General features: G+C 33.8%; 1 protein-coding gene and 1 long non-coding RNA gene across 2 annotated transcripts in view; one reads left to right on the forward strand and one right to left on the reverse strand.

The window, feature by feature from the left end:
- The window catches only part of HIF1A (hypoxia inducible factor 1 subunit alpha), a 41,946-nt gene extending 15,628 nt beyond the window's left edge, over positions 1 to 26,318 (forward strand). Inside the window, exons 2-15 of the mRNA XM_007472982.3 lie at positions 3,951 to 4,141; positions 6,055 to 6,200; positions 6,286 to 6,370; positions 8,020 to 8,132; positions 10,397 to 10,599; positions 13,908 to 14,014; positions 14,573 to 14,720; positions 16,125 to 16,345; positions 17,063 to 17,340; positions 19,441 to 19,563; positions 19,786 to 20,186; positions 23,305 to 23,413; positions 23,873 to 23,999; positions 25,004 to 26,318. Of these exons, the coding sequence (XP_007473044.1) occupies positions 3,951 to 4,141; positions 6,055 to 6,200; positions 6,286 to 6,370; positions 8,020 to 8,132; positions 10,397 to 10,599; positions 13,908 to 14,014; positions 14,573 to 14,720; positions 16,125 to 16,345; positions 17,063 to 17,340; positions 19,441 to 19,563; positions 19,786 to 20,186; positions 23,305 to 23,413; positions 23,873 to 23,999; positions 25,004 to 25,155 (2,404 nt within the window). The 3' untranslated portion in view covers positions 25,156 to 26,318. The remainder of the gene's footprint in view (positions 1 to 3,950; positions 4,142 to 6,054; positions 6,201 to 6,285; positions 6,371 to 8,019; positions 8,133 to 10,396; positions 10,600 to 13,907; positions 14,015 to 14,572; positions 14,721 to 16,124; positions 16,346 to 17,062; positions 17,341 to 19,440; positions 19,564 to 19,785; positions 20,187 to 23,304; positions 23,414 to 23,872; positions 24,000 to 25,003) is intronic.
- LOC103097220 (uncharacterized) overlaps positions 1 to 27,877 on the reverse strand; it is a 42,617-nt gene that overhangs the window by 11,921 nt on the left and 2,819 nt on the right. The window lies entirely within an intron of this gene.

Genomic DNA, 27,877 nt, shown 5'->3' on the forward strand with positions numbered 1-27,877 from the left:
TGCTAAAAGGTTTTCCTTAAATAGTTCATCTGTTGCATTTTAAAGAATTTATTTGGCAAACAACTTTTCATGCAATGGGACAAAATTAAGTATGCTTATAGTTGTTAATATTTTCCTGTCAGTTCCTTGGGGGGGTGGGGAGGGCAGAAACTTTCACTGAACTACATGTAAGCAAATTACTTTACAAATGTACTTGGTTGTGTAGTTTGCTTGCTGTTGTATCCTTAGTTCTGTTTTGTGCTGTTTTTCATATTAAAATTGCCAACTCTTCAAGAATAAGAACTTTCTAATTCTTTTGTACTCCTTCCTTAAGGTTTCTAGAATAGTGTTCTGCATATACAAGTTTGTTTATTTACCACTGTATTCAGTATAATTATTTTATAACAGGCATTGTGGCAAGCTAACAGAGTTGAGAGGTAGAAAATATTTTTTCATATCTCAAGTTACTGCATCTAAGAGATCATGGATTCCAAATCCTCAATTTGCAGAGATAATGGCAGAGTAACAAAATAAGAACTCTCAATATCTTAAGCCAACTCAAATTTTTAATGTTTGTAGGGGTTGGGTTTTGAGGGAGGGACAGTTGTAAAATGCATATATGTAAGAAAGGTCCTATGTTGGTGTCCTTTTGTGATACGAAGATAGCACACTGGGTTTTGAAAGGCAAAGACAACAGAGTGCAGAGTCTGAGAAATTCTTACCAAGTTAGAATATGTTTGAGTACAAACCCAGCAACAGATTTGTCCTTAGAACAACCTAGCAAAATTTGAAGAGACTCATCAGCAACTGGTGAGGAATTTTATTGGCCTCAGCAATTTGCAAGACTGAGGCATGATGGTCTTGTGCTCTGCATAGACAGAATTTTGACACCAGCAAAATGTCTATGATCTTTGCTTTTCTTTCTAATGTTTTACAAATTCTTTGAACTCGTATTTTAATAGGACATTCTGGAATTTTGCCAGGAATTAAAGTCAAGCTTATTGTCCTATACTTTGAAAACTCTACCTTTCCCCTTTGAAGGAGTTCAATTTGAATTTTTCCCCTCCAACTAACCCAGGAAGTTATGCAAAGATTGCACAAGATCTAAAGGCAGATTGGACTGACATAGTGTGAGTATGCTTAAGCAGCTTGTTTCTAGGCATAGTATCTTTAAATGAATCCAAATACATACAGTATATCCTTTAACTAGACAACCTGACCAAAATGTATATACATAGGTGAACTGAGTCACTTCATCATCAAACCAGTTTGGGTTGGGAAAAGAAGGGGCATTGTTTTGAGGGAGAGAACTCATAAAAGAACAAAAGATGGGGAAAGCCACATCATAGGGAGAAAGGGAAGACATTGGCAAATGGGGGAAGGGGGACAGCTAAACGAGACAGATCCTTGCTGTTAGACCACTTCTTTCCAACGTATTTTTTTTACCTGAAATGACCCTCCTCTCTGCTCTCTTACCTTACCAAATATCCTTAAACTATTTTCTTTCGAGGCCTAACTCAGGTGTTTTTTCCGTAAGGTTTCTTTTAATTCTTCAATCTTCTCTCCAAGAAAATGCTGTTGCCTCCTTGAATCTTTCAGATTGTACTTACCTATTCTAATACACCTCATCATTTTCTTTTATCTGATATATATGCCCCACCTCTAGCCCATAACAAATTGTAAAGCTTCTTGAATGCAGTAATTTTCATCTATGTATCCCCTAGCATTGAGGATAGTGCTAAGCATATGGTGGGCCAGGTGTTGTTTTGGGGTATCTCCTTAAGGAATGATTGATTTCTGAATGGTAATTTAGTATGCACAATGTTTTATTCGGAGGTAGGTTGTGATAACTTCTTGGAGGCAGTTTTCCTATATGTGTGGCATATATATTACAATGAATTCGGGAAGATCCTAGAATTTATACTTCTAATTTAACTTCATTATTTGATGTCATAATGGAAGGAACATTGGATCTAGCATTAGATAATCTGGGTTCAAATTCCAACTTTGCTATGATATGTGATCTTTGAGCAAAGCATTTTAGCCATTATCTCTGCAAATTGAGGATTTGGAATCCATGATCTCTTAGATGCAGTAACTTGAGAGATGAAAAAATATTTTCTACCTCTCAACTCTGTTAGCTTGCCACAATGCCTGAAATTCACTACATTAAACATTCCATTGGGTCAAGACCCTTCAGAAGCCCCAAATGAAATACAAAATAATTTACATTTGCTGAGAGGGCGATTGGGAGAAAAAATAGAACTTCTATGAAACCCAAATTGAAAGACAATGCCTAACCAGTTAGAAATGAAGCAAATCACCAACAGTGCACCACGTTTTTTGTCTCTGAAAACAAATTTCAGATAAAATTTTTTATAGCTTTGATAGAAATGTGTTTGTTTTGCCTATAAATATATATGTATATACATATATATACACATACATACAATTTTTTTCTCCCTTTTTCTAATGGAGAACACTTATTAAGGTTACTCTTCCCTGAAAGATTTTGTTAGAAACCCCAAATTAAAAATCTCTGAAAGAGACATGGTATAAGAATTTACTTCAGCAGTGGCCCAGGGTACAAAATATATAATAATTCATTCATTGGATAATATTCATACTATTAACTTTTTTGATAGGATTGCTAGACTAGTAGGAAACAACAGTACCATGAACGTTGCTTGTCTGTATTTTTAGCAAGACATCGATAATGCCTCTATACTATCCTTGTGATTAAATGAAAAGATAAAGACTGAATGTCAAATAATTCCAACTGACCTATTGTACTAGCTGGGCCCAAAGAGTGGTGATTAGGAACTCAAAAGGAATCGGTCTTCACTGGGAGGCAGTTTGTTATAGTGGAAAGGATTTTGAAACAGAAGTCCTGGCAGTACTGAGCAAGTCATTTTACTTCTTTAGACCTTGGTTTTCTCATCTATAAAATGAAGGGTTGGAGTTGATGACTAGATCCCTTCTAGTTCAAAATCTGGAATATGGTGAATGAAGGGGTAGGTGCTACAGGGCTTCATCCTTAGTTGATTCTGTTCCACATTTGTATTATCAACTGATGAAAACATACAAAGTGGTGTAATTAACATATATGTCTAGGATGGAGAGCTGGGGGATATTGCTAATGGATGATATTGTCTCTTGGTTTCATGGACCATAAAATCTTATGGAGAGAACAATACAAATTCACAGATAGCTAAAACAAAATAAAATAGTGAGAGCAACAGAAAGATTAAAACATGCGATGGAGTTTCAAAGAAGAGATAAATTCTAGCCTGGGCGTCAGGGAAAAACTTCATGGAGAACAAGGCATTTTGAAAAATAGATTGAAATTGGATGAGCAGAATTGAAAGAAGGGCAGGCATTCCCTAGGTAGGGAAATATTTAATAAAAGCATGGTGTCCTTGTCAAGACATGCCAGTTTTACATTTCAGGTGCCAAATTGCTTCATTCTACAGGGCTGGTATATAGTTTAACCTCAGACTTCATATGGGAGGTTCTGCACATTATTAGCCGTTATTAGGTGTCTTGGCTAAGAATTGAATGTCTCTTTCCAACTCTAGAATTGATAACATTTTCACACCCTTGTAATCTATGTATTTTTTCTGTCTACACCTGTCATTTCATGGAACTCTCCAAGAGGAAACTCCCTCTATCAATGTAGATGAGCAACACTTTTTCAGTTTATAGTCTTAATTACCTAGGAATGGGTACTGAGAGGTTGTGACTTGTCTATAGCCAAATGGCTAGTATGTGTCAGAAGTAAGACTTGAACCCCTGCCCTCACACACTATCATTAGATTGCAAGTCCAGTTTTTCAGGTCTACTGTGTCAAACTGCCTCATTTATAGATAAGTAGAAGAATATGAGATTGATGTTACTTAAATGATAAGGGAATGCGGTTTATTTTTAAATGTGTGCATTTTAAAGAACCTAAAAAAGCAAATGTTTTGTAGGATTAGCTCTGAACGGCGAAAGGAAAAATCTAGAGATGCAGCCAGATGTCGTAGAAGTAAGGAATCTGAAGTTTTCTATGAACTTGCTCACCAGTTGCCTCTTCCTCATAATGTGAGCTCACATCTTGATAAGGCTTCTGTCATGAGACTCACCATCAGTTATTTGCGAATGAGAAAACTTCTAGATGCTGGTAAGTAATCCTACTGTGGTTTAATGTGAGTGAAAGCTAAGAAAAAGTACTACCTTTTATGGCCTGGTCAAAATTTTTAAGTTGTTTTATTTTATTAAGGGTTTGTTTTTTCTAGCAAACTTTCCCACTTAAAATTCATCCCTTTTTCTTTTCTTTTTATTTCTTTAATTTATTTTGAACTGCTTTTCACATTCTAAATCAAGGACTTTGAGATAAGTTTTTAAAATGATAACATGATCCTTTATTCTTTTTATTAGCCTGACCCCTTGCTTTCCTGTCAGCATTTTCAAAGAGCAGTTGGCAGGTTTTATTTTAGATTTCTTGACTTACAGTCTTGTGTTCTTTACAGTCTTGTGTTCTATCTTCAAATGGATTTTAGGGGGGGGGGCAGTGTTTATTAAATTGCATGGGAAAATCTTAGAAATACTAAACACTAAAGAAAGGCTAAGTGCATTTATATTGTTGAGTTGAAATTTATTTGTAAAATTCTTCATTGTATTTATGCATTTGGTATGCCCCCTCTTCCTTCTCTATGGTATAGGCACATTTGGAATGAACAGTTTCCTATTATTGCTTAGAAATAGCTGTCTTGTCTATGCAACCTGAACATTTCAGTCACTTTTACATGATGTATAAACATATTTGTATCCATACCATTTAGTTCTTATTAAAGCTAATGAAAAATTTTTAAATGAAGCTCTTACTTAGATAGCTATTATACATAAGAGGAATTCAGTTTACTCTACCAGTAACCTGGTCAAAAATACACAGTGTGCCAAAAGTCTTAGTGCAAGTTGAAGCTGTTAAAGCTTAAAAGGAGTTCTTGCTTAAGCTTAAAACTTCAGTAAGGCTTTTAGGACACTTATACAGGTGTAAGCGCCATTTCTTCATTACTGAGTACCAACCAGGGACTTCTTCACTACTGAGTACCAACCAGGGACTTCTTGCTTTTATATTTAAATGTTGTATAGGTTGATTTCAGATATTCTTGAAGAAATGTACCATGTGCCTTCACCATATAGGCTATATATATCTAGATGTTTGTTGTTGTTGTCCTTAGATTTGAAAGTTTTTCTAAGGCATTTTAAAACCTATGAAATGAGAGAGGGTTGTAGACTAGAAGAAAATTTGTGAATCTCTAGGTCCCAATTAGTGCAAATAATGAATTCCCATGAGGTCGTCACATGAATTCATACTGTATAATTCTATTTGGCTGGAACCTATTGCCATTTTTACATATATGCAAATAGTGCAAATTCAAATACATGTGACCACTTTAAAGGATTCATTATTTGCCTTAATAGGGACCCTAGTTGTGTGTATGAAGGACATGGTAAATATTTTATCATATAACACTTAATGTCAAACTCAAATAGAAACAAATTCCTGTGGCATTTTATTGACTCAGAAAAACAAATTAACTATGTTGTGTATCTTTATTTCTTTTGCTAAATATTTCCTACAGATTTTTACTTTGGACGTCAAAAAATACAACTTTTAACCTTTAATATGTTAGATTTAAATTAATATCTTTGAGTTCTTTATTTTCCATAAAGTTTATTAATAATCACTTGTAGTAAAGAAAGCAGATAGGCATAGATTTAAAGTCTCTTTTCTACTCTAAATCTGACCACGTGTAAATCATCGTTCACAATTCTCCCTCAGCCTCTCCTGCTGCCTTCAGGGAAGTAGAGCCCAGTCCAGTCACACCTATACCTTTTTATTCATGTTCATGGATGCAGTGCTGGCATGCAAAATGGGATGACTGGGATTGGCAATCTGCATGGGGGGAGGGGATGAAATTCCCTCTCCACAAATATAGCCATTATTACCAAGAAACAATTTAGAATTTAAGGAATACGTTGTAGTTAAGTTAAAACTCAGATAATTTTATTTAACAATCTTTTTTATAGGTGATTTGGAAGCTGAAGCTGAAATGGAAGCACAGCTAAACTGCTTTTATTTGAAAGCCCTAGATGGTTTTGTTATGGTTCTTACAGAGGATGGTGACATGATTTATATGTCTGAAAATGTGAACAAATGTATGGGATTGACTCAGGTAAAAATATTATGATATTGAGATGTTCTGTTCTCATGTCCTTATTTCAAGAAGTAGAACTTATTTTTTCCCCTTATATTTACAGTTTGAACTAACTGGACACAGTGTATTTGATTTTACTCATCCATGTGACCATGAGGAACTGAGAGAAATGCTCATACACAGGAATGGTAAGAAAAAAAAATTGTTGTTTGATTTAATGTGAGGGATGGTTTTTATGAGCCCTATGTTATCAGATTATCATCAGTTCTAATATATTAAGTACATATCTTGTGGCCAACCTGATTGATGACACACACACACACACCCCAACCCTCAAACTTAAATAGGCTGAACAATAAGCACAAGTCCAAATGGGCTTCTACTTAAAGCTTTCTCAACTTCGTAACCTGCCATTGTAACCTGACATTGCAAAAAGAGTCCAGGGTCATCAATTGAACATCAATTATACCGTAACAGTGATGCCTAGAAAGCCTATTAAGATTTGGAGTGCTGTTGACTTCCATAATGAGTCTAGAGGACAGTGCTTCTTGAATTCTTATACCTGCCTTTTTATATGTTTTCTATCAAATTGTTACTTCTTGCTGCTATTAGTATGCTGTCCTAAAATATTCTTCTCACCTGTTGTGGGCATAGAGATTATTTAACCAAACTTGATAAAATTGTATTTCAGTGTAACCAAGAGTACTTACGAGTAAGTACCTGAAGAATTCTTCTCTCAATTCAAGTACATGGAAATTTTTTTCTTTTTTCAATCAGTACTAATATAATTATCTGCTTACCAAAAATTGATTGATTTTTTTCCCTTGAGCCATAGGTTTGTTTAAATTGAAATCTTCCTACAGTATTGAGTAGAGAAACCTAACATGCTGAAAAATGCATCCAATGAAAACTACATCATTCATTTATGCTGCTTATCTCTCCAATATCCAAAAATTCTCTGGTTCCATTTTGTCATCAATAAAGTAATTTTCAATTGTGAAAATGGAAAAAATATTCACAAATGGTTTAGATGTAATTCTGGACCCACTTTGGGGTATTTAGGCAGAAGTTCCCCACCTCCCCATTGTCATATGACTTAAGAGTAAAAGTAGAACTAGATTGATCTAATAATAAGGAAACAAGGTTGATGTGTGTGTGTGTGTGTGTGTGTGTGTGTGTGTGTGTGTGTGTGTGTGTGTGTGTGTGTGTAGAAAATCATCTGGATATTATTGTTTTCTATTGGAGTCCTGGAATATTGGATTGGAAGTAGATGGACTTTTAGTTCATGCTTTGCTATGATGATGTAATTCGTGCTTTGGTTCAGAATCTAACTTTGGAAAGATCTGTTGGCATCTGTCTTTTGATGAGTAAAATGTTGATGCTTGCTACTTCCTTAACAGAGAAATAAGGAAAAATCATATGTGCTTTTAGTTATTAAAAAGAAAGTTCTAAAGATTTCATCTCCAGTTACAAATAAACTGAAAGCTTTCCTCAAACTTATTATAAGTTTCATGAGAGAAAAGAAATTTTTCTGTGTTTCTTTTAATGTATGCACTTAAATTTTATACCTTCTTCTATTAGGTATACATTAAAAGAAACACAGTAAAATGTAACTGGCTGGAGTAATAAAGTAAGCTTGTGCCACAATTTGGATTCCTCCCTAACTGATTGTGTCCTTTGAGCGTAACAAGTTAAAATTATGACTTTAGATGAATATTATTATATGGCAATGTGAGGTAATATTATATTAATAAAATACCATGACAGAACCCAAAAATGGTATCAAAAGAGGCCTATTTTTTTTTAAATAAAATTCATTCTCTTTGTTTCACATTAGGTCCTGTGAAAAAAGGCAAAGAACAAAACACAGAACGCAGCTTTTTCCTAAGAATGAAGTGTACCCTAACTAGTCGGGGACGAACTATGAACATAAAGTCTGCTACATGGAAGGTAGTGAGGATGGTTTTTGCCTGTGATTGGCATTTGATCTAATAATAGGTTCTGAAAGCAGCTTGGTAATGTGTTCTATTAGGTACCATTACTGAACTGGTATAAAAAACAACTATTGACTATGTCTTAGATTGATTTTTAATTTAGATTTTATAGAACCTTAATCTGAACAAATGTGTTTATATTTTTCCCCCTTAGAAATGTGCTTCCTTTGGTTCACTTTCTATACTTTGTATAATAGAGAAAATTTTAACTTCAGTTTAACTCTGGAAGGGCAGTAGTAATGGTGGGGAAAGATTAAGGTTTGTTGGACTTAGGAGGCTCCCCTCCTTTTTTTAAAGTAAAAACCACTGTAGTTTATGGAATATTTTAACTTTACCCATTTCTGTTCTTGTGGCCCATTTTGAACATCAGTAGTTTAAGCTATCCTAATCATGTGTTAAAAATCTTCAAGGATCAATATCTCCTCTGGTAATATGTACCAATTAATTTAAAACATATTTATCAATCACATATTTTATTGGCACCAAAGATAATGCCTTGCCTTTGAAATAAGACAAAGAAGGTATCATCCCAGCCTTTAATAAAATTGTAGGTAAATAGCAGGGGGATATGTATAAAAATAACTATTATTATTCTTTAAGACAGAATGTGATGAGTACACAGGAAAGTTCTAGACAAAATATTATGAGGATTTTAAGGAACCACTTCCAGCTAGGTTGTCAGGGAAGCCTTTGTGTTAGGTACTTGAGTTGGACCTGGAAGGAAGGAAAGGATTTCATCAAGCAGAGATGGAGAACAAAGAAAAAGAATCAGTTCCAGGCAAAGGGGAATAAAAGAGAAAAGGCAAGATGGGGAAAGGCATGTAATTGAGTAATAATTTAGCTAAATTAAATTCTATTAAGTTTGAAACAGGACAGGAAGGATTACTTTGGAGCCAGATTAGATTAGAATAGACTGGATATGGGATAACTTGGTGGCTCAGTAGATAGAAAGCCAGGCCCAGAGAGCTGTGTGACCTTGGGCAAGTCACTTAACCCCAATTCCCTAGACTTTACTGCTCTTCTGCCTTGGAATCAATACTTAGTATTGATTGTAAGACAGAAGATAAAAGTTTAAAAAATGTTTTTAAACTGAATATTTTACATGGTACTTGCTAGGAAGCTGCTTAGTAGTTTTTGAACCTACCAATGAGTGATATGATCAGATCAGTACATTCAGATGATTATTAAGCAGCCATACCAATTAAGAAGCTTATAATTGAGATGAGAAATAATGACTACTGAAACAAGATGATTATGGTGAGAATAAAATGTAGAGAACAGTTACTAGAGAGATATTGTGAAGATAGAATTGACACTGCTTGAAAAAAACTTGACTGAAAAAAATGCATTTACTTAGGTCAGTAGAATTAACTATCATCATTGCTCATCTCCCTTCCTCAAATCTCTTTTCTAAAGCACTTCTGATCTGTTACACCCCTACTCAGGCGGTTCCAGAGGGCTCCCATTTTCCTGTAAGATAAACTACAAAAAAGCCAATCACAACCTACCTCTCTAGGCTTTGTCCACATTACTCCCTTTCACAGATTAATTCCACTTATTGTTACATGTATACAAGATTCCCACTCCTGGCACTATGCCCTTATCTGGGCTGTCCTTTATACAAGAAATAAACTCTTTCATTGCTTTAAAGCTTAGCTCAAGTGTCACTTCCTAAAGGAGACCTTTCCTGATTGCACTCATTATTAGTGTCTTCTCCGTCCCCCATTTGATAAAATTTTATTCTGTGAGTATATATGGTTAACACTGATAGGAAGTCTAAGCTTCTTGAGAGTGACGACTTATTTTATTTTTGTCTTTCTATCTGTATCACCATGTAAAATGCCTGGCATTTAGTACTTGATTGCTATTTGGAGGAAAAGATTTAATTTAGGAAAAAAAATACTTCCTTCTTCTGCTTATAGGTAAAAATACCAGAAATATGTAATTAGAAAAAGAAATATCCTTAAACAGTGCACGTTTTTCTCTTAATCTGTTTATCTAAGGAGTAGGCCACAGAGAATTAGTGGAATAGGTAGGGATGCCACAGCAGGTAAAAATTATGAGCCATTTTATTTGTTAAGGTAAATAGATTAAAAGGTTCACACACAATTATGTCTAAACCATATATATATATATATGTTATTTTTCTTCATTGTTTATCATTTCCTGGCTCTTATATAGAATGGATTATAACAGACATGTTTCCATATCTCCACCTAGGTACTTCATTGTACAGGTCACATTCGTGTGTATGATACCTGCAATAACCAATCTCAGTGTGGATATAAAAAACCACCTATGACCTGCTTGGTACTGATTTGTGAACCCATTCCTCATCCATCAAATATTGAAGTTCCTTTGGACAGCAAAACTTTTCTCAGTCGCCATAGCCTGGATATGAAATTTTCATATTGTGATGAAAGGTAAGTTAAGTACTGAAAACCTGAAAATTATTTTAAAATATTTCATAAATTAATAAATGGAAGAGATATAAATTATCTAGGCCAACCTCCACATTTTATAGTTAAAGAAACTGGACAAGAAAGAGAAATGGTTTTATCTAAGTAACAACAAAGTCAAATAAAGGGTCTCTGAGGCAAAATCCCACGCCTTCTTTACTCTGAACCATTCGGTCAGTTAAGTTCTATATGGTACTTTAGCAACTTTGAAAATTATTTAACTACTTTTCTACACTTACAGAAAAATCCACCACATAGGCCCTAAGCTGTTTGTTTATGTTTTTGTATATTCTTGAATGGGTAGTATCAAAAAACAACACATTCTGGCTTACTACTAGTACCTACTTGTTTCTAAAGTTGAGGAATAAGGAAGTAGATGAATAGTCAGCCAAAAAAGAAGAAAGGGTAGCTTTGGCTCTTGAAATCTCAATTCTGTTTTTCTAGTTTAGAAATATTCAGTTTGTATAGTTTTCTCAACTGGAAAAGTTGACCTAAGAAGTAATCTAGTTCTTTTCAGCTCTAAAATTGAAATTTTATAGCTGTGTTTTCTGTTTCCATTATATTATTTTGCACTCAGTCTTCTTCCACTTCCCGCCAGCCCCTTCTGCCCTCCCCATTTTAAAGACTGTTACAGTCTTGAAAAGCTTAGGGTGTTGTGGAAAGAAAGGAAAAGGCTTTATCACATTGGTATTATACTAATAAATATTTCATTTTGAGCTATGTCAGAGTGTAGTTGATGCTGGGATAAGACCATTTTACACTGTCCCCTTTATCTTATGTAAAGTTGCTTCAGGTTTCTATTAAGGAAATTGCCAAAGAAAGTACTAAAAATTCTCAGGGAAAAGTTCCCTATTCTTTCTCTTATAAATAAAAAAATAAATTTACAAAGAATTTTACAATAACTATAGGCCAGCAGCCCTTGAGGACCCATGAATGCTGTAAGAATTACCTTTTTTAAAACCTAACACATGGAAATTTTAATTATGAAATAGTTTATAAAGAGGTGTTTTTTTTTGAAAAAATCAGTTCCTAGAAATTTCTACCCCTTTGTTCTTATAAAATATTTAATTTATATTCAATTTACTTTTCAAAAGCACACATATTATAAGATAAAGAGCTTCATTGTACTAACATGATATTTTATAATCACAGAATTCCCTGAAAACACAAAAATATTTTTAAAACTATTGAAAAGAAATTCCATTAATATTTGAATGTACTGTTACATGACTTGAGTTGGCATTGCATAGAAGAAACTTCATAGCAGAGAACCTAATTTTATGTTTTGACTAAGTAAGACCTTGGTGAAATTTTTTGTAGAAAATTTTTAATTAAATATTTAGCAAGAAGCAGCAAAGTTAGGAAGGTGCTAAAAATAAGTATATCAGTAGCATTTTTAGATTTGATTTGTGGTGTCTCGTTAACTAATTCAAGTGCTATTTTAAAAAAATGTTATTGAAACTTGGAAATGTGAACAGCCCTTTTTTCCTATATTCATTTCTTATGTAATACTGCCATCTGGTGGTCATATTTTTAAAAGCTTCAACTACTTATTAAGATAAGCTATCATAGCTTTCAATTTCTAGTCTGAAAATATCAACAGTGTTCTTAATTATTTGCTTTCAGGATAAAGACTTCTTTCCTGTGAGCATATTCTATTTAGTTATTTGCTTGGTGGTTATCTCACACTTTCTTTTTACTTTCTTTATATCCTCCTCAGTTGGAAATTCCATTGAAACCCTAAAGCTAAAAACATTTAGCCTGATGCATATAGGCAGCAGAATATTAATTGTTCATTCTTAGCATGAAGCATATCTCATAATAATAAGATGAGGAAAATTAAATAGCATTCTAATTAATGTCTGATGTAGAATATGGAAGCTTATTTAACTCTTTATCTTCCATATTAGAATCAGTACTGTGTATTGGTTCCATGGATATGTGAACTTGCTCAGGGTCACACACCTAGGAAATGTCTAAGGTAGATTTGAACCCAGAATCTCCCATTTCTGAGCCTGGCTATCTATCCACTAAGCCACCTACCTGCCCCTCAAGTAGATTTTAAAATCATTATATGAACCTTCTTCAGGATTGAATAGATTAAGTGTGATATTTGGAAAGTGCTTTGCAATTTTTAAATAGCTATAGAACTAAATGTTAGGAATTAGCATTCAAATATAAGTACAAAGTATTTTTTCTAAGTCAAATTTCAGCATTGCATGTATTATTCTTTACTTTGATGTCTTTGTTTTCCTGCCAAAATGGAGGTGATTATTGGAATTTTGGATCAAATGTTATTCCTGATAGTGTTGGCTCACAACTTAGAAATTCTGTCCTTCAAAGAACCTGGTGATACACTGCATATTGCTCATGAGAGTTTAGTTTGCACTTAAAATGTCAGTAACTATTGTCATTTTGTAATATGAACTGTTTGCAGGAAAAGTCTCATCCTTTTATGTAAATTTATGTTAAATTGTAATTTAATTCAAGTTCATATATTTCAGAATGAAACATTTTGCTAAACATTCCAAAAATTCAAAATAATTAACATAGACTATGATCTTACTGACCTAAATCCTGTTTCAGTAGTGGAAAGAAGTGCATAAATAATTAAAGGACATTATAAATAATTTAGGGCATATAGGTAGCCTAGAGGATAGAACATCACACCTGGAGTCAAGAAGACCTAAGTTTAAATCTGGCCTCACATGCTTCCTAGTTGTGTGACCCTGGACAAGTCATTTAATATTGATTGCCAAGCCCTCACCACTCTTCTATCTTAGAACCAAAAAGGTTAGGGTTAGGGTTAAAAAAAAAGAAAGAAAACTCCAAAGAAGACTTTTTTTCCCCTCTTACTTTGCACAGGCATCTCATGCACATATAGGCTAGTGGGGGAAGCTACTGGTACTATTTCTAGATAGACTTGAAGATTAAGCTATATAAGTCAGATTTGGGGAGAGATAAAGTATGGCCAGTATTCAAACTCATACCATAAGTGACAGCTTACAAATTGGATTAGTTAGCTTGCTCACTGAGTAGACATTATATTTGCAGTATATTTGTATATATTTTTGCATATACTAAAAGAAATGGGAAAAGCTTAATTTATTATTTATTTCAAGATATTTCTAAATCTGAACATACTTTGAAAGAATTACAGTTGATATTTTGATTGTCTTGAATTTGGGGTTCCTATATAATAAATGTATTTAGAAATGCTATTTTATACTTAAAATTTTATATCTTTTTCTTTCTTGTGTTTTATCTAAAAGAATTACAGAGCTAATGGGATATGAACCAGAGGAACTTTTAGGTCGCTCAATTTATGAATACTACCATGCTTTAGACTCAGATCATCTGACCAAAACTCATCATGATAGTAAGTATGATTGAACAACTCAAGAATCCTCCAAATGGTTTAGATAGCTATGATCAGGCATCTTCAGTAGTCTTAGAAATATTCCCAGAAATTTGGTGGCTTTAAGGTATCATGCAGTTATCTGAATGTTAAAAATTTTAAGTCTCAACTTAGGCTGAGGCCCTCTAGAATTAAATGTGTTGGTATTTATAGTGGTAATGACAGTATCAGAGCTATTCCTCCTAGGCCTTCAGTCTCTCCCTTACCACATCTTCTACATCAGTCATTGGTGGGGGATACAGTTGTTATGGCTTCTTATAATTTTGAATTGAAAGTTGAGGTGTGATAGCATAAAGGAAATGATTTAATTGTGGGAGGGGAAAGGAGAGGTATATAATTTTTGAGTGAGCAAATCTTATTTTTCTTTCCCAATGGAATTTTAATTTAAAGTACCATAACCTTTTAAAGGATGACTTGGAAATGGAAGAAAGAAGGGGGGAAATTCTCCCCTTTTCCTCTTTATCCACATTTTTACTTTTGGGAAACAAACTTTGCTTAAAGTTATTTTTTTATTCCTAGTGTTTACTAAAGGACAAGTCACTACAGGACAATATAGAATGCTTGCCAAACGGGGTGGATATGTCTGGGTTGAAACTCAAGCAACTGTGATTTACAATACTAAAAATTCCCAACCACAGTGTATAGTGTGTGTAAATTATGTTGTAAGGTAAGTTTGGGGCATAAACTCTTTCATTTTGGGGGAACTAAATGTATTATTTTCTATGATGCTATTTCTATTATGAAATTGTTTTTTCTTGTAGAAAAGCAACAAATATAATTTGTAGTTATAAGCATTATATAAATTTCATAGGCCTCTTCTGATTCCCTACTAATTCATTTTATTTATTTATTTTTTTAAACCCTTACTTTCCATCTTGGAATCAGTGGGGCCAGGTGACTTGCCCAGGGTCACACAACTGGGAAGTGTCTGAGGCCAAATTTGAACCTAGGCCTGACACTCAATCCACTGAACTACCCAGCCAGCCCCCCTTCCCCCCCCAGTCAAATTTTAAATAATACTATTACCTAGGTGACATCTTCAATTAGATATCTTGCCCAGATCAAACCAAATATGGATTATGCCTTCTGCTCTATGACCTTACTCTTATTATCTTGTCCTAGACTCTTCCTTATTATTCCTCTGTTCTATTTCATTTGGTGATCTCATCAGATCTAACTACTATACTATCTCTATGCTCCTGTTTTTTAAATCATTTTATCCAAACTCAAATTTTCTGCTGACTTCCAGTCTCTCATTTCCAGCTTCATATTAGATATCTATAACGGAATGTCCTGTAGACATCTTAAACTGTCTAAAATTGAACCCATTATCTTTCTCCAAAAAAAAATTCTTCCCTCTTTCACATGTCAAGGGCACTACCACCCAACCTCCCAGGCTCACAATCTAAGTGTTGTCTTTAATTTCTCCCTATCTCTCCTCAAACCCAGCACCAAGCACTTTCAATGACTGTCTTCCAAATCTAGAGTTCTTTTCCTCCCCATTTTCATCTCTTGGCTTCCCTGGCTTCTTTTCAGTTCACAACTATAGATTCCATTTTCTACAAGAGCCTTCCTGATCTCCCCCCCCATCCCCCCCATACCTTTTGCCTTTACTTTATTGATTATCTCCAATTTATCCTACATATCCTTGTTTGTACCCAATTGTTTTCATGTTGTCTCATCATTAGACTGAGTTCCTTGAGAAAAGACACTGTTTTTGTCTCTTTTCTCCCCCTGACCCCCCCCCCCCCCCCCATACACACACACACACACACACACACACACACATAACAGTTTTTGGCTTATAGTACACAAATGTGATTATCTGATAGTCTCAATTTTTTTTTTTTGCAAAGTTCATTCAGATATTTGAGAGTAGATGTTAAAACTAAGCCTAGGTGATATTTGCTATGCAGATTAAGCAGTGAAAATAAAACTGAATAACCTTCCCTTTTCATGAAATGTGTTATTAGCAAATTTTATTTTAAAAAAGAATGTCATATGAGGGTTTTCCATATAGTTTCGAATGCTCATTTAGAGCTTACTAATATACTCTTTACCTTTGTCATAGTGGTATTGTTCAGCACGACTTGATTTTCTCCCTTGGACAAACAGAATGTATGCTAAAACCAGTGGAAGCAGTTGATAGGAAAATAACTGAGTTATTGACTAATGTTGAAACAGAAGATACCAGCAGCCTTTTTGAAAAACTCAAGAAGGAACCAGATGCTTTAACTTTATTAGCCCCAGCTGCTGGAGATACTATTATATCTTTGGACTTTGACAATAATGGTAGGTATATATTTAGTAAACAGCAAGCTATACCTAATTTTATATATCATTTTGAACAAATTCCTTTAAGACAGTTGCTTCAGGCTAATTTTATATAAAAATATGTGTGGAAATATTATATATATATGAAATGTCATTTCTTTCATGGGACCATTAGGGCAAAGTGCTAGCTCAGCAGAATTTCATATAGCAATTACCAACCAGTTTTTTCATTTTATTGGTTTTATATTATGCATTTATGTTTCAATGTGCTCTTATTCATCCTATGTTTTATGTATTTGTTTAATTTGTTATTGTGCTCTCCTTCTGTTTCTAAACTTAGGAAGTTTAGTAGAGTTGCATCACAAAGAACTAAAAGAAACACTGTTACACATACCCTTGGGCTCTTCAAATAAAAGCTTCATTCCCAAATGGCGTAGTTTATATGTAAAAACAATGGACCAAAGCCTTTGTTTCAGTTATTACAATTAGTAATTATATTCAAAAAAATAAAAAATTCCCCCAAAATTTCATATTAAAATATGAAGAATCATATACTTTTTTGTTATATATCTATGCCCCTAACTTTTATAAACTTTTCTCTTTAAACAAGATTAATAGTATGGTTTTTATTGTTTGTGCAAACTTAACCAGGTATTCTGTACAAGGGTATTTTTCTTAATTTAATGAGGTTCTAAAAATAGTCTACAGATTCACTTTTCCTCACCACCATTCCAGAAACAGATGAGCAACAACTTGAAGTTCCATTATACAATGATGTCATGCTCCCCTCATCTAGTGAAAAATTACAGAATATAAATTTGGCAATGTCTCCACTCCCCGCTACTGAGACTACAAAACCGCTTCGTAGCAATGCTGACCCTGCACTCAATCAAGAAGTTGCACTGAAATTAGAGCCAAATCCAGAGCCATTGGAACTTTCTTTCACCATGCCTCAAATACAGGATCATCCAGCTAGTCCTTCTGATGCAAGCACTAGACAAAGTTCACCTGAGGTCAGTATCCTGAACTATAATGGAATATTTTGGTTTTCTTTCAAATCTAGTAGTTTTTCTGTATAAGAATTAATTTAGAAATTTAATTTGAATTTTATTTTCAATTTGAGGACTTAAGTGTCTAGATATGGAATGCTTTTGTTCCAAAAGGGAGATAAACTGCAAATAGAAATAGTCAAAAGTAATAAGAAGAGAGTCATCAAATGTCCTGAGCAGGAAGCTAAGTATTCTGAAAGGTATAGAAGTGAGAGTAAGTACACGCTGGATTATTGTTTGGGAGAACAGAGCTGAAATTAAAGAAACACCTTGTGCATTGGTTGAAATGCATTATGATGGTATAAGTTTGGAACATAGGTGTAAACCAGACTTAACAGAGCTTTAATGACCAGGTTGAGAAGCCTATATTTTATCATTAAGGCAATAGGAAGGCTTTTGAGTAGGGAAGTAATATGGGTAGAATTCATAGGCAGAACTGTGTTTTAGGGATATTAATTTGGCAGGTATGTGGAGAGAATTGTAGAAAAGTGAAAACAGAAAACAATTAGGAGACTATTAAAAATTGTGCCCCCCCAAAAGGTGATAAAGGCCTGAGCTAGATATTGGCAGTGTAAAGGAAGGAATAGATGTCCAAACACATAGAGATTGAAAGAACAAGACTTGATAGTAAATTGGAGAGTTGATAATAAAGATTTGAAACAAATCGGGAGATGAATGAAAGGGAGAAATCAAGGGTGGACTCCTAGGTTGTGAATCTAGGTGATTAGAAGAATATTTCTAATGGTGCCCTCAACCATCAGAAAGGGAAGTTTGGAGGTGGGTGTGGTTTAGTAGGAAAGATAAATGTTTTATTTTAGACATGTTGAATTTGACATATTTATAGGCCCAGGATAAGCTGTTCAGCAGGCAGATAATGATATAAAACTGTAGTTCAGCAGGGAGAAAAGGCCACAGACTAAAGCCCTTCTAAGTCAAAATCTATGTTTAGAAAGTAGAAGATGAACAATGATTCATCAAAAATGATCCTGAAGGCAGAAAAAGGTAAGATAACTGTGAGTTAGTGTAATGGATATCAGCAGAAAAGAGTGTATCCAGGAGGAAGGTGGTCAATAATTTCAGTAGCTTCAGAGAAATCAAGTTTAGAGAAAGTCACGTTCAGGGGAAAAAATGAGTTTTGCTTTAGGTATATTGAATTTAAAATGCTGATGGAACATCCATATTGAATTTAGCAATTAAGGTCTTTGGTAACTTTAGAGTAGACTAAAATCAAGATCAGAAAGGGTTGAAAAGCAAAAAACAGGAGGTGATCTTTTTTTTCATTAGGATTTTGAATATAAAAAGGAAAAGGACAAGGGGTTTGAGAAGAAAGGAGTAGAGGTAAGCAAGTATAGACATTTTTTTTTCCACAAGAAATTTGGATATGAAAAGGAGAAAGGAAGGAGAAGACTGGTAGCTGAGGGGACAGTAATCACTGTGTAGTGAAAATTTTTTTAAGCAAGAAGGGAAAGCTGAATATTACATATATAGTTTGCAGTGCACTATGCTAGGCACTGCAAAGATGAATACACTTCTTACACCAAAGTAACTTGTAACTAAGAAATTAAGGTGAAAGCATCTCCTCATGACTATTTTATGTTTCAGGACAGTTAGCCAGTCAGGAATAGGCAACAGAATTGGGTGGGGGTAATGCCAGAAGTTAAAATTAAGATATCATCACACAAATCTTGAATTTAGATGTAGAGAAAAAACTATGGTACATGTATATGTCCAACTCAGCACTTTATTGGCCATCAGCTTACTGACCTGTGTTAGAAATTTATCATTATTTAGTTGCCCTCAACACATGAAAAAATTCTTCTGGGGTTGACCAGGTTCAAAAGGAGATAGCTGAGCACTGTTGTGCTATCTCCAGAACTGGAATGATAAAGTAGTTTACCATATAAATCTAATAACTTCTCTTGTCTATCAGTGAAGGTCTCACTAAAGAAATGGATATAAAACTGTATGTTCTTCAAGAATTATTTTGCATACATTTAAAACCTAGCAAAATGTGGAGACATTGAAGAGAATAATAAATATAGTTCATTTAATTTACTTCTACAGCCTAGCAGCTCTAGTGAGTATTGTTTTGATGTGGATAATGATATGGCTAACGAATTCAAACTGGAATTAGTGGAGAAACTTTTTGCAGAAGACACAGAAGCAAAGAACCCTTTTTCTACTCAGGTATGTAATTTGTTTTGGTTTTAGTTTTGTGATAATTATTTACATAAAACCTGTGGCAGAGCTAAGAGGAGTTTTGAGACATTTTTTTTCCTTTACCTTTACTTTCCTGACTAAATGTGATATATTTATGGTAATTCTTTGAAAGTGCAGACAATTATTGTATTATTGTTACCAATTGAAAACTTTGTTCTCATTGCAAAATATTTTGTGTATTTTTAAAAGGACACTGATTTAGACTTGGAGATGTTAGCTCCTTATATCCCAATGGATGATGACTTTCAGTTGCGTTCCTTTGATCAACTTTCACCATTAGAAAATACTTCTACAAGTTCTCAAAGTGTGAGCACGCTTAACATTTTTCAGCAGTCTCAAACACAAGAACCTACAACCAGCAATGAAGTTAAAACAGTGAAAACAGAAGGTACAGATGACAATAAAATATTGATTGCCTCTCCATATTCTGTTTACGTAATTAATGAAACTGCCAGTGCCCCAGCATCACCATATGATGGGAATCGAAGTCGGACAGCCTCTCCTGACAGAGCAGAAAAAGGAGTAATAGAACAAATGGAGAAATCTCATCCAAGAAGTCCTAATCTTTTGTCTGTCACTTTGAGTCAAAGGTATTAATATTATTTATATTAAAAAAGCTTTAATTTTGTTATTGAGAAGAAATTAGACCTTTCTAATAGCATTACATTTTATTTCAAAATAATTTTGTTGAAATGTAAGGCAACTAGGTGTAAAACTACTTTCTTACGGGTTTTTAAACTTTTTTTTAAAGTTGATTGTCATTGTTTTTAAAATAAATATTGGGCAGTTAGGACTCCTATTATCTGACCCCTTGTTTTAGGATGTTAGGGTCTCGGTATTATTTTCAGAGCTCATCTGTATAACTATGCCAAGAATTTCTTCATAATCTACACTTCTACTATTACATAATCTTCCTACCTACGAGTTCAAACCTCTGGATCTGTTAGATGCTAGAATTCTTCCTTATTTTACTAAAAAAGTGCTTCACTCTTATTCCCAGTCCACTTCCAACAACTCCCACTTTACCATTGCTACACTGCCATCACTGTCTTTCTCTTGGCTTCTATTCTACTAAATTATGTATTCAACTGTTCTTTGAGGTTCCTGATCTGCTCAATCCTTATTGAAATTCTTAATATTAATCTCTCTAATTATCCTTTTCTTTATTTTTCTTTTGAATTTGGTACAAGAAGAAATGAGACCTAAGTACTATATGTGTCTCTTTAAAATTTATATAATTTAACTTTTAAACAAGTAGACCATTAAATAGAATGTGTATGTATATTGTATATTTTGTGTCTTGCAGATGCCTCAGTTTTCTTCTTGTTTTGCTTACTTATGCCTTAGAACAGTACTTTTCCTTTTCAGTGGAAACATTTAGTATTTTAGCAACATTGGGCCTTAAAGAGACTTTTGGGGGGGATAAGCTAAGTATCTTACTTTTATTCATAGCACGTTTTTATGGAGGAATCTTTTTCCATCTTCTAAACTGACTTAAAACATCTGGAGCATAACATAGATAAGTTAGAAATTTACTCTTTACTTTTCATTATAATGAGATCAAAGCTATACTTACAGACTGTGTTAATATGCAAAGTGACTATATTTTCATCCATCTGTGAGAGACAGACAGAGATACATAGTGGAAATATTATCTTATTTAACATTATCACCCCTTCCTTTAAGTGTGCCTGTATGCCCAGGTACTATTCTTGGAGGTAGGGATGAAATGAAGCCATTTTTATTTGCAAAGAGTTCAAAGTGGGTTTTATCTGTATACAGATAAAAAGAATAAATATAAATTGAGGCCAGTAACAGTTTAAGGAAAGGAGTTATGTAGGAGCTGTGTCTTGAAGTAAGAGAGTTCATTCTAGGTGTGGAGGTTCAAAAATAGTGTGTCACATCTAAGAAATGGAAAGTGAGCCAGTTTTGGCTAAATTTTCAAGTACTAGAGGGCAATTAATAAATATACACTGAGGTTAGGAAGATGAGGTGGGGCAAAGTTTTGAAGGGCTTTTAAAAAGCTAAATAGTGAAGTTTATATTGACTCCTAGGGGAAATAGGGAGCCATTGGAGGTAATGGAGTAAAGGGAGTTGATATGGTTAGTTTTATGGTTATGCAGAAGAAATATAAAAGATGAACTGACATAGGGAGAGAAACCTCTCCTCCCCAAATACCCCATTCCAATTTTTAAAAAGAAAAAATCTTGTTACAAATACGCATAATTGGGCAAAACAAATCCCCATGTTTATGTCCAAAAATGTATCTCATTATGCAATTTGGATCCATCAGAATTCATTGTCTTTCCTCAAAAACATACCATCTTCTTAAATTCTATATCTTTAGTAATGGCATCACTAACCTTCCAGTCACCTAGGGCTCAGCAATTCAGTAATTACTGGAACAGTCTTGAACCCTTAGTTTCATCTTTTAAACTCTTCTCTTATGTTATCTACAAGTTCACAATAGATCTGATCTTTGTAATCTCTTGGATTTGTTTTTTCTTTTTCTGTACCCCCTTCTACCACACTAATTGAGGCACTTATCACCTCTCAGACTACTACCATTCTCCCTGCCTCCAGAATTTCTGTTCCAGACTAAATACTATTATCTTCCTAATGCATAGCTCTGATCACATCACTTCCTTTGCTCATTAAAAAAAAAAATCAATCTCTCCCCTTTGTCAGCTGAATAAAGTACAAACTCTCTTGCGGGTAAAATTTAGGGTCCATAATGATCTAGCTATAATTTACTTTTTAAAATTGTGATGTTTTCCTAGATCCTCACCATTGCATTCTTCTTTCTTCCACTGCTATGCCTGTTTTATACCCATAGAGATAAGCAAGAATTCAACTTCCCAATTAAAATGGAAAGATTCCCTTCTTTCAAGAACCAACTCCTTGATTTTTACTCCTACATGTCCCTAGAATACAGAAAAGAAGAATTGGGGTCCAAGCTGTTGAAAAATCTTGAAATTGTTATGTTGTATTTTGTCAACTATCGTCTCTCTCCAATTTATTTTAGTTTTTTCAAAGTAATGTACAGTACTTAATTTTGTCTGTAGCTATATGATAGTCTAGAATATTTCCTGTATTTACTTTCTATATATTAAGTATGCACTAAAAGTCAATTCTCATATGGAATGTCTGCTGCATGTATAAAACATTGAATTGGGCGTGGTTAAAGGGACATGGAGGTGGGGAGGGGGGACCAGATTATGTTCTAGGAGCTTGTTCATTCATCAAAAATTTGTCTTAATTATTAATAGGTGTTTATATTTATAAACACAAGAATGTAATTTGGGGTCTTTTTTTAGTTGGGTTTTTAAAAATTCAGTTTGACAGGTTTTAAGTTATGACTTTATTTAAAGATAATTATATAAGACCAAGAAAAATAATGATTAAAAAAAATTTTTTTTTGAGGCTACAGCTGTGATGAGATAGTAAAACCGTGTCTATCTACAGGTTATTTGTCCTGAAATCTGAATTCTCTTGAATGTAGCTCAGAACCAAGAAATAAATGCTATGCATCAAAAGAACACTGAAGGCACCCACACCCCTTTGAAAATTCTCCATTGGAAATAGTTGCTATAAAAAGTTTCAGTACTTCATTAATATAGAAAATTTGACATGCCAGATAAATGAGGCTTGCTAATTTAAAGTTTTTTACAGCCTATTCAAATTAGAATGATTTTATTTTCTCTTCAGAACTACTGCTCTAGATGAGGAGCTTAATCCAAAGATATTAGCTTTGCAGAATTCTCAGAGAAAAAGGAAAATGGAACATGAAGGTTCACTTTTTCAAGCAGTAGGAATTGTAAGTGCTGGTTTGTGTATATATACTTCTCTACCTGACAGATTTTCAGAGCTTTGCGCTTAGGTGTTTTTCTTGTTTCTTTTTCCAAATATTGAAGTCCTAGCCAAATGTAAAAAAAGATACTTATTTTAATCTTTTGTTTTCCAAGTTCTTTCCCTTGTTGATAAAAGGAACAGAAGTACTAGTTGAATAAATCAATGAATATGACACATTTAAATGTTTCCTTAGTAATTTTTGTTTGAAATAATTTCCACAGATTGATTTTTGCATAGTTAGTTCTTTCCTTATAGAAGTAACTTTACCTCTTCAACACAATGCTATATTGTTAAAAAGAATGGGTAAGGATTTAGCATAGTCTAGCAGCTGGAATCCTGGTGTATTGTTGGTTTGAAAGTGATTTCAGAGTTTTCTGTGTAAAGATTTCATTGAATGGAATTTCAGTTATCTTTCTGTTTTTAGGGATCGTTACATCAGCAGCCAGATGATCCTGGAACAACTATATCACTTTCTTGGAAACGTGTAAAAGGATGCAAGTCTAACGAACAGAATGGAGTAGAGCAAAAGACAGTCATCTTAATACCCTCTGGTTAGTTGTATCTCTGTCTTCTTAGCATCCATTGAAACAAGTAGCTAAAACAATTTTCAGGGGAAAAAATGATTAATCATTTGCTAAATAGTTTTTGATTTTTATATTTATCTTCATTGTCTGAACTCTTCTAGTTTTCCCCTTATATTCATAGAATTTAAGCCCAAAGTAATCTTAAAGATTATATAGTCCATTTGTAAAATGTTCAAAAATTGCAGAAATTGGCCATTTTTAACCAAAAAGGACACTCAAAAGATTTGATAGCTTTTTTAAGTATTGGAAGGACTGTCATTTAGAGATGTTAGATTGTTCTTTTTGGACCCAATAGGCTGAATCAGAAATAGTGGGCAGAAGTTTTAAGGAGGCAAATTTAAGTTTAATGTAAGGAAAAACTTCCTAACAATTTAGAGCTTTCCAAAAGTGCAGGGGTGGTGGTGGGGGTGCCTTCCTTGAAGGTTTCTAGACTAAATGACCACCTGTTAGATATAATAGGAATTTCTTTAGTCTTTGGGTTAGACTAACTGGTTCTTAAGGTCCCTTTGCAACACTCGCGTCCTGTCATTCTTGAAAAGGAGAATTTAGAATGAGAACATTGAGGCCCACAAAATAAGTGACAGTCCTAAATTTGTGTGGTCTGGCAGAACCTAAAATAGAATCCATATTGTCTAACTAGAACCATAGTATTTTTTTCCCAGTGTTCTGTATTGCCATCCACCCCCTTTGCTTTATTCCTCCCTGCCTAAACAAATAGAACAACAACACCCAGGCGCTTAAATATTGCGATATATTGGGAATCAACAGCTGCCTCAGATTTTTACAAATCATCCAATTTAAGAGTATCTAGCGTTACTTGCTCTTTGGGTATTATTCAACAATTCTACACATCAAAGAGAATGTGTGTGTGTGTGTGTTTATCTACAAAATTAGTCATCAGAGAAGGTTCTGTCAACTTGTTATACACCTTTGTAACATTTCTGCTTTGTCTAATGTTTCTTTTTCTTTAGATTTAGTAAGTAGACTCCTGGGCCCCTCCATGGATGAAAGTGGACTGCCACAGCTCACCAGTTATGATTGCGAAGTTAATGTTCCTATACAAGGAAATAGAAACCTGCTGCAAGGTGAAGAATTACAGAGAGCTTTGGATCAAGTTAACTGAGCTTTTCACAATACTCATTCCTTTTGGACACTGGTGAATCATCACCTAAAGCAGTCTATTTATATTTTCTATATCTGATTTTAGAAGCCTGGCTATAATACTGCACAAATTCAGTTAGTTCAGTTTGGTCCTTTCTACTTTATTTACTTTAATGGTCTTTTTAGTATGTTCTTTAATGGATCAGAAACAGTGCGTTTTTTATAATTCTTCGGTATTTAAACCATATAGTACACTATAGTAGCAATGTTAAAATATGCACCTTTTTATTTATTTATTTTTGGCTAGGGAATTTGTCCCTTGTTGAATTCTTATTAATGAAATGCCAGTGTAGTTAAACTGGTAGTAGCTTTCATCATGATCATAGGCAGTTGAAAAATTTTTACAGTTTTACTCAATTTTTTCATAAACAATAATGCTTTTACCAGCAGTACGTCATAGCCACAATCGCACAATATATTTTCTTAAAAAAAAAAAAAAAGAAAACCAGCAGTTCCTCATGCAATATATTCTGCATTTATAAGACTAGTTTTTAAGAAAAATTTTTGTTTGCCTATGAAGTTGTTAAATCTGGAGTATGTCATTGTTGGTCTCATAATAATGGTTCTCAAACGCTGTATGGTTTATGATTAAAATGAGTGAAGCTATTTACATGGTATAGAAAAAAACGGGGGTTTTATCTGGGAGATCTAGCAGCATTTATTTGGATAAATTCTCTTTAGAGAGATTTAACATTTCTGTAGTCACTGCCAGTTCAAAAGACAACAAAACCCTACCTGTAGTTGTGCAAGTTTATGCTAATATTGTGTAACAGATATTAAATCTAAATGTTCTGCTTACCCTTTGTGGTATAGGTGATATTTTGAGCAGATTGTATAAATAAATAATAAATCATGCATTGTTAGCAAAGTTGCTCAATATTTGATGTTTTGGTTTCATGCACTTTGTCGCTATTAACATCTTCATGTTTTTATATAGATTTCAATAACTGAATATATTTTTAGAAACCTTATTTTAGGAATATATAGTTGTCACATTAAACATCTTGTTTTTCTATGGGTATTGTACAAATTTTTCATTTCCTCATTCTTTTTGTTGTTTTGTGGTTGGATCTAACACTAACTGTATTGTTTTGTTACATCAATAAACATTTTATGTGGACCAGGCCCTCTAAGAACTGTTTCATCAACAAACAGTATTTGAAATCCTAATGTAGCCACAACTTTAAAAATTCTTCACTTGCCTTTAAGTATTTTGCAAAAATCAAATTTGTCTTGACTATTTCTACTGTTGAAACTAAATATCCCTTATTGTATTATCATCTTAAGTAATATTCTATGAAATCCTCAAGTGTCACGTTGAGTAATATTAAGCCCTATTATCTTACCATAAAAGGTGTGTTTTTAGGGAATATTTGTTTAGATATTCTAAAAATTATAAATATTAAAATAATGCAATGTCAGTACTTTGGCTGGGGTGAGTCAATAAGAAATAATGATATTGTATATATTAATAAACTCAGAACTAAAAGGGACATTTGTGATTAATCCAAGAGATTTTAATTTTTATGAACCTTTTTTCTTTTTCACATTTTAATAACTATTGTATTATAATTGGTTTCTTTTGTATTTCTTTTTCATGTATTTAAAACTACTCTGAAAAGGGGTTCATAGGCTTCACCTGACTGCTGTGGGTTAGGGGAGGGCCTTCAATGACACCAAGAAAAGGTTAAGAACTGCTATTCTAGTCTAACAAATAAGGAAACTAAGCCCTAGAGGGATTACTACTTGCTTGAACTCATGCTGTTTGTGATGGTAAAAAAAACCAAGTCTCTGACTCCAGATCTTGTATTTTCTTGACTATATCTGTTTGATGTAGCGTGGCCTGGACTAGAAACCAGATCTTCTGACATGAAATCTAATGTCTATTGATAATGTACCTTATTGAAAAATAAGGTATTAAGTGCCAAAGATCTCAATCATTATATCTAATGAATTGAGTTAGATCAAGTGGGTGTTTAAATAATTGACTCCAAAAAGAAAATATAATTAATATAAATTAATGTTTTAGAATAAAACATATTGAAATAGTTTTTTGATACAGCCTATTTTGAAGAACATTAATTTTTATAAACTTTAACTTGCTTTTGATGTGATAAGCAAACTAGATCAAGCTATCTTGGTGTGGGTATAATTCTTCCATGCAGTTTTAATAAGTTTCTATAGTCATCATCATCCCCCCCACCCCCCATTTTTTTCAATCACCTTAAAGCTAAGCTTTGGGTGATTATTAGCCTTTTTTTCCAGACTTGTTTTTGAATGAAAGAGCCATTGTGTTTTACCAATCCTGTTCTAAAGCCTTTCCATCCTGGTATAGCACCTGAAGAACTTGTGCCTCAGAGAATCAAAGGTTACCTCCTTTAAAAGGAAGTAACAAAGTAAGACTTTAAAAAAAGAAAAAACCTTTACCTTCCATCTTGGAATCAATACTGTGTATTGGTTCCAAGGCAGAAGAGTGGTAAGGGCTAGGCAATGGGGGTCAAGTGACTTGCCCAGGGTCACACAGCTGGGAGGTGTCTGAGGTCAGATTTGAACCTAGGACCTCCAGTCTCTAGACCTGGCTTTCAATCCAGCTGCCCCCTAAAGTGAGACTCTTAATGAAAGAATAAACAAGATCTGGCATCTAAAAGATATTCAGAAATAAAATTCACGCAATTCAGGAGTAA

This window comes from Monodelphis domestica, chromosome 1, assembly GCF_027887165.1.
Source record: "Monodelphis domestica isolate mMonDom1 chromosome 1, mMonDom1.pri, whole genome shotgun sequence".
NCBI classification, from domain to species: domain Eukaryota; kingdom Metazoa; phylum Chordata; class Mammalia; order Didelphimorphia; family Didelphidae; genus Monodelphis; species Monodelphis domestica.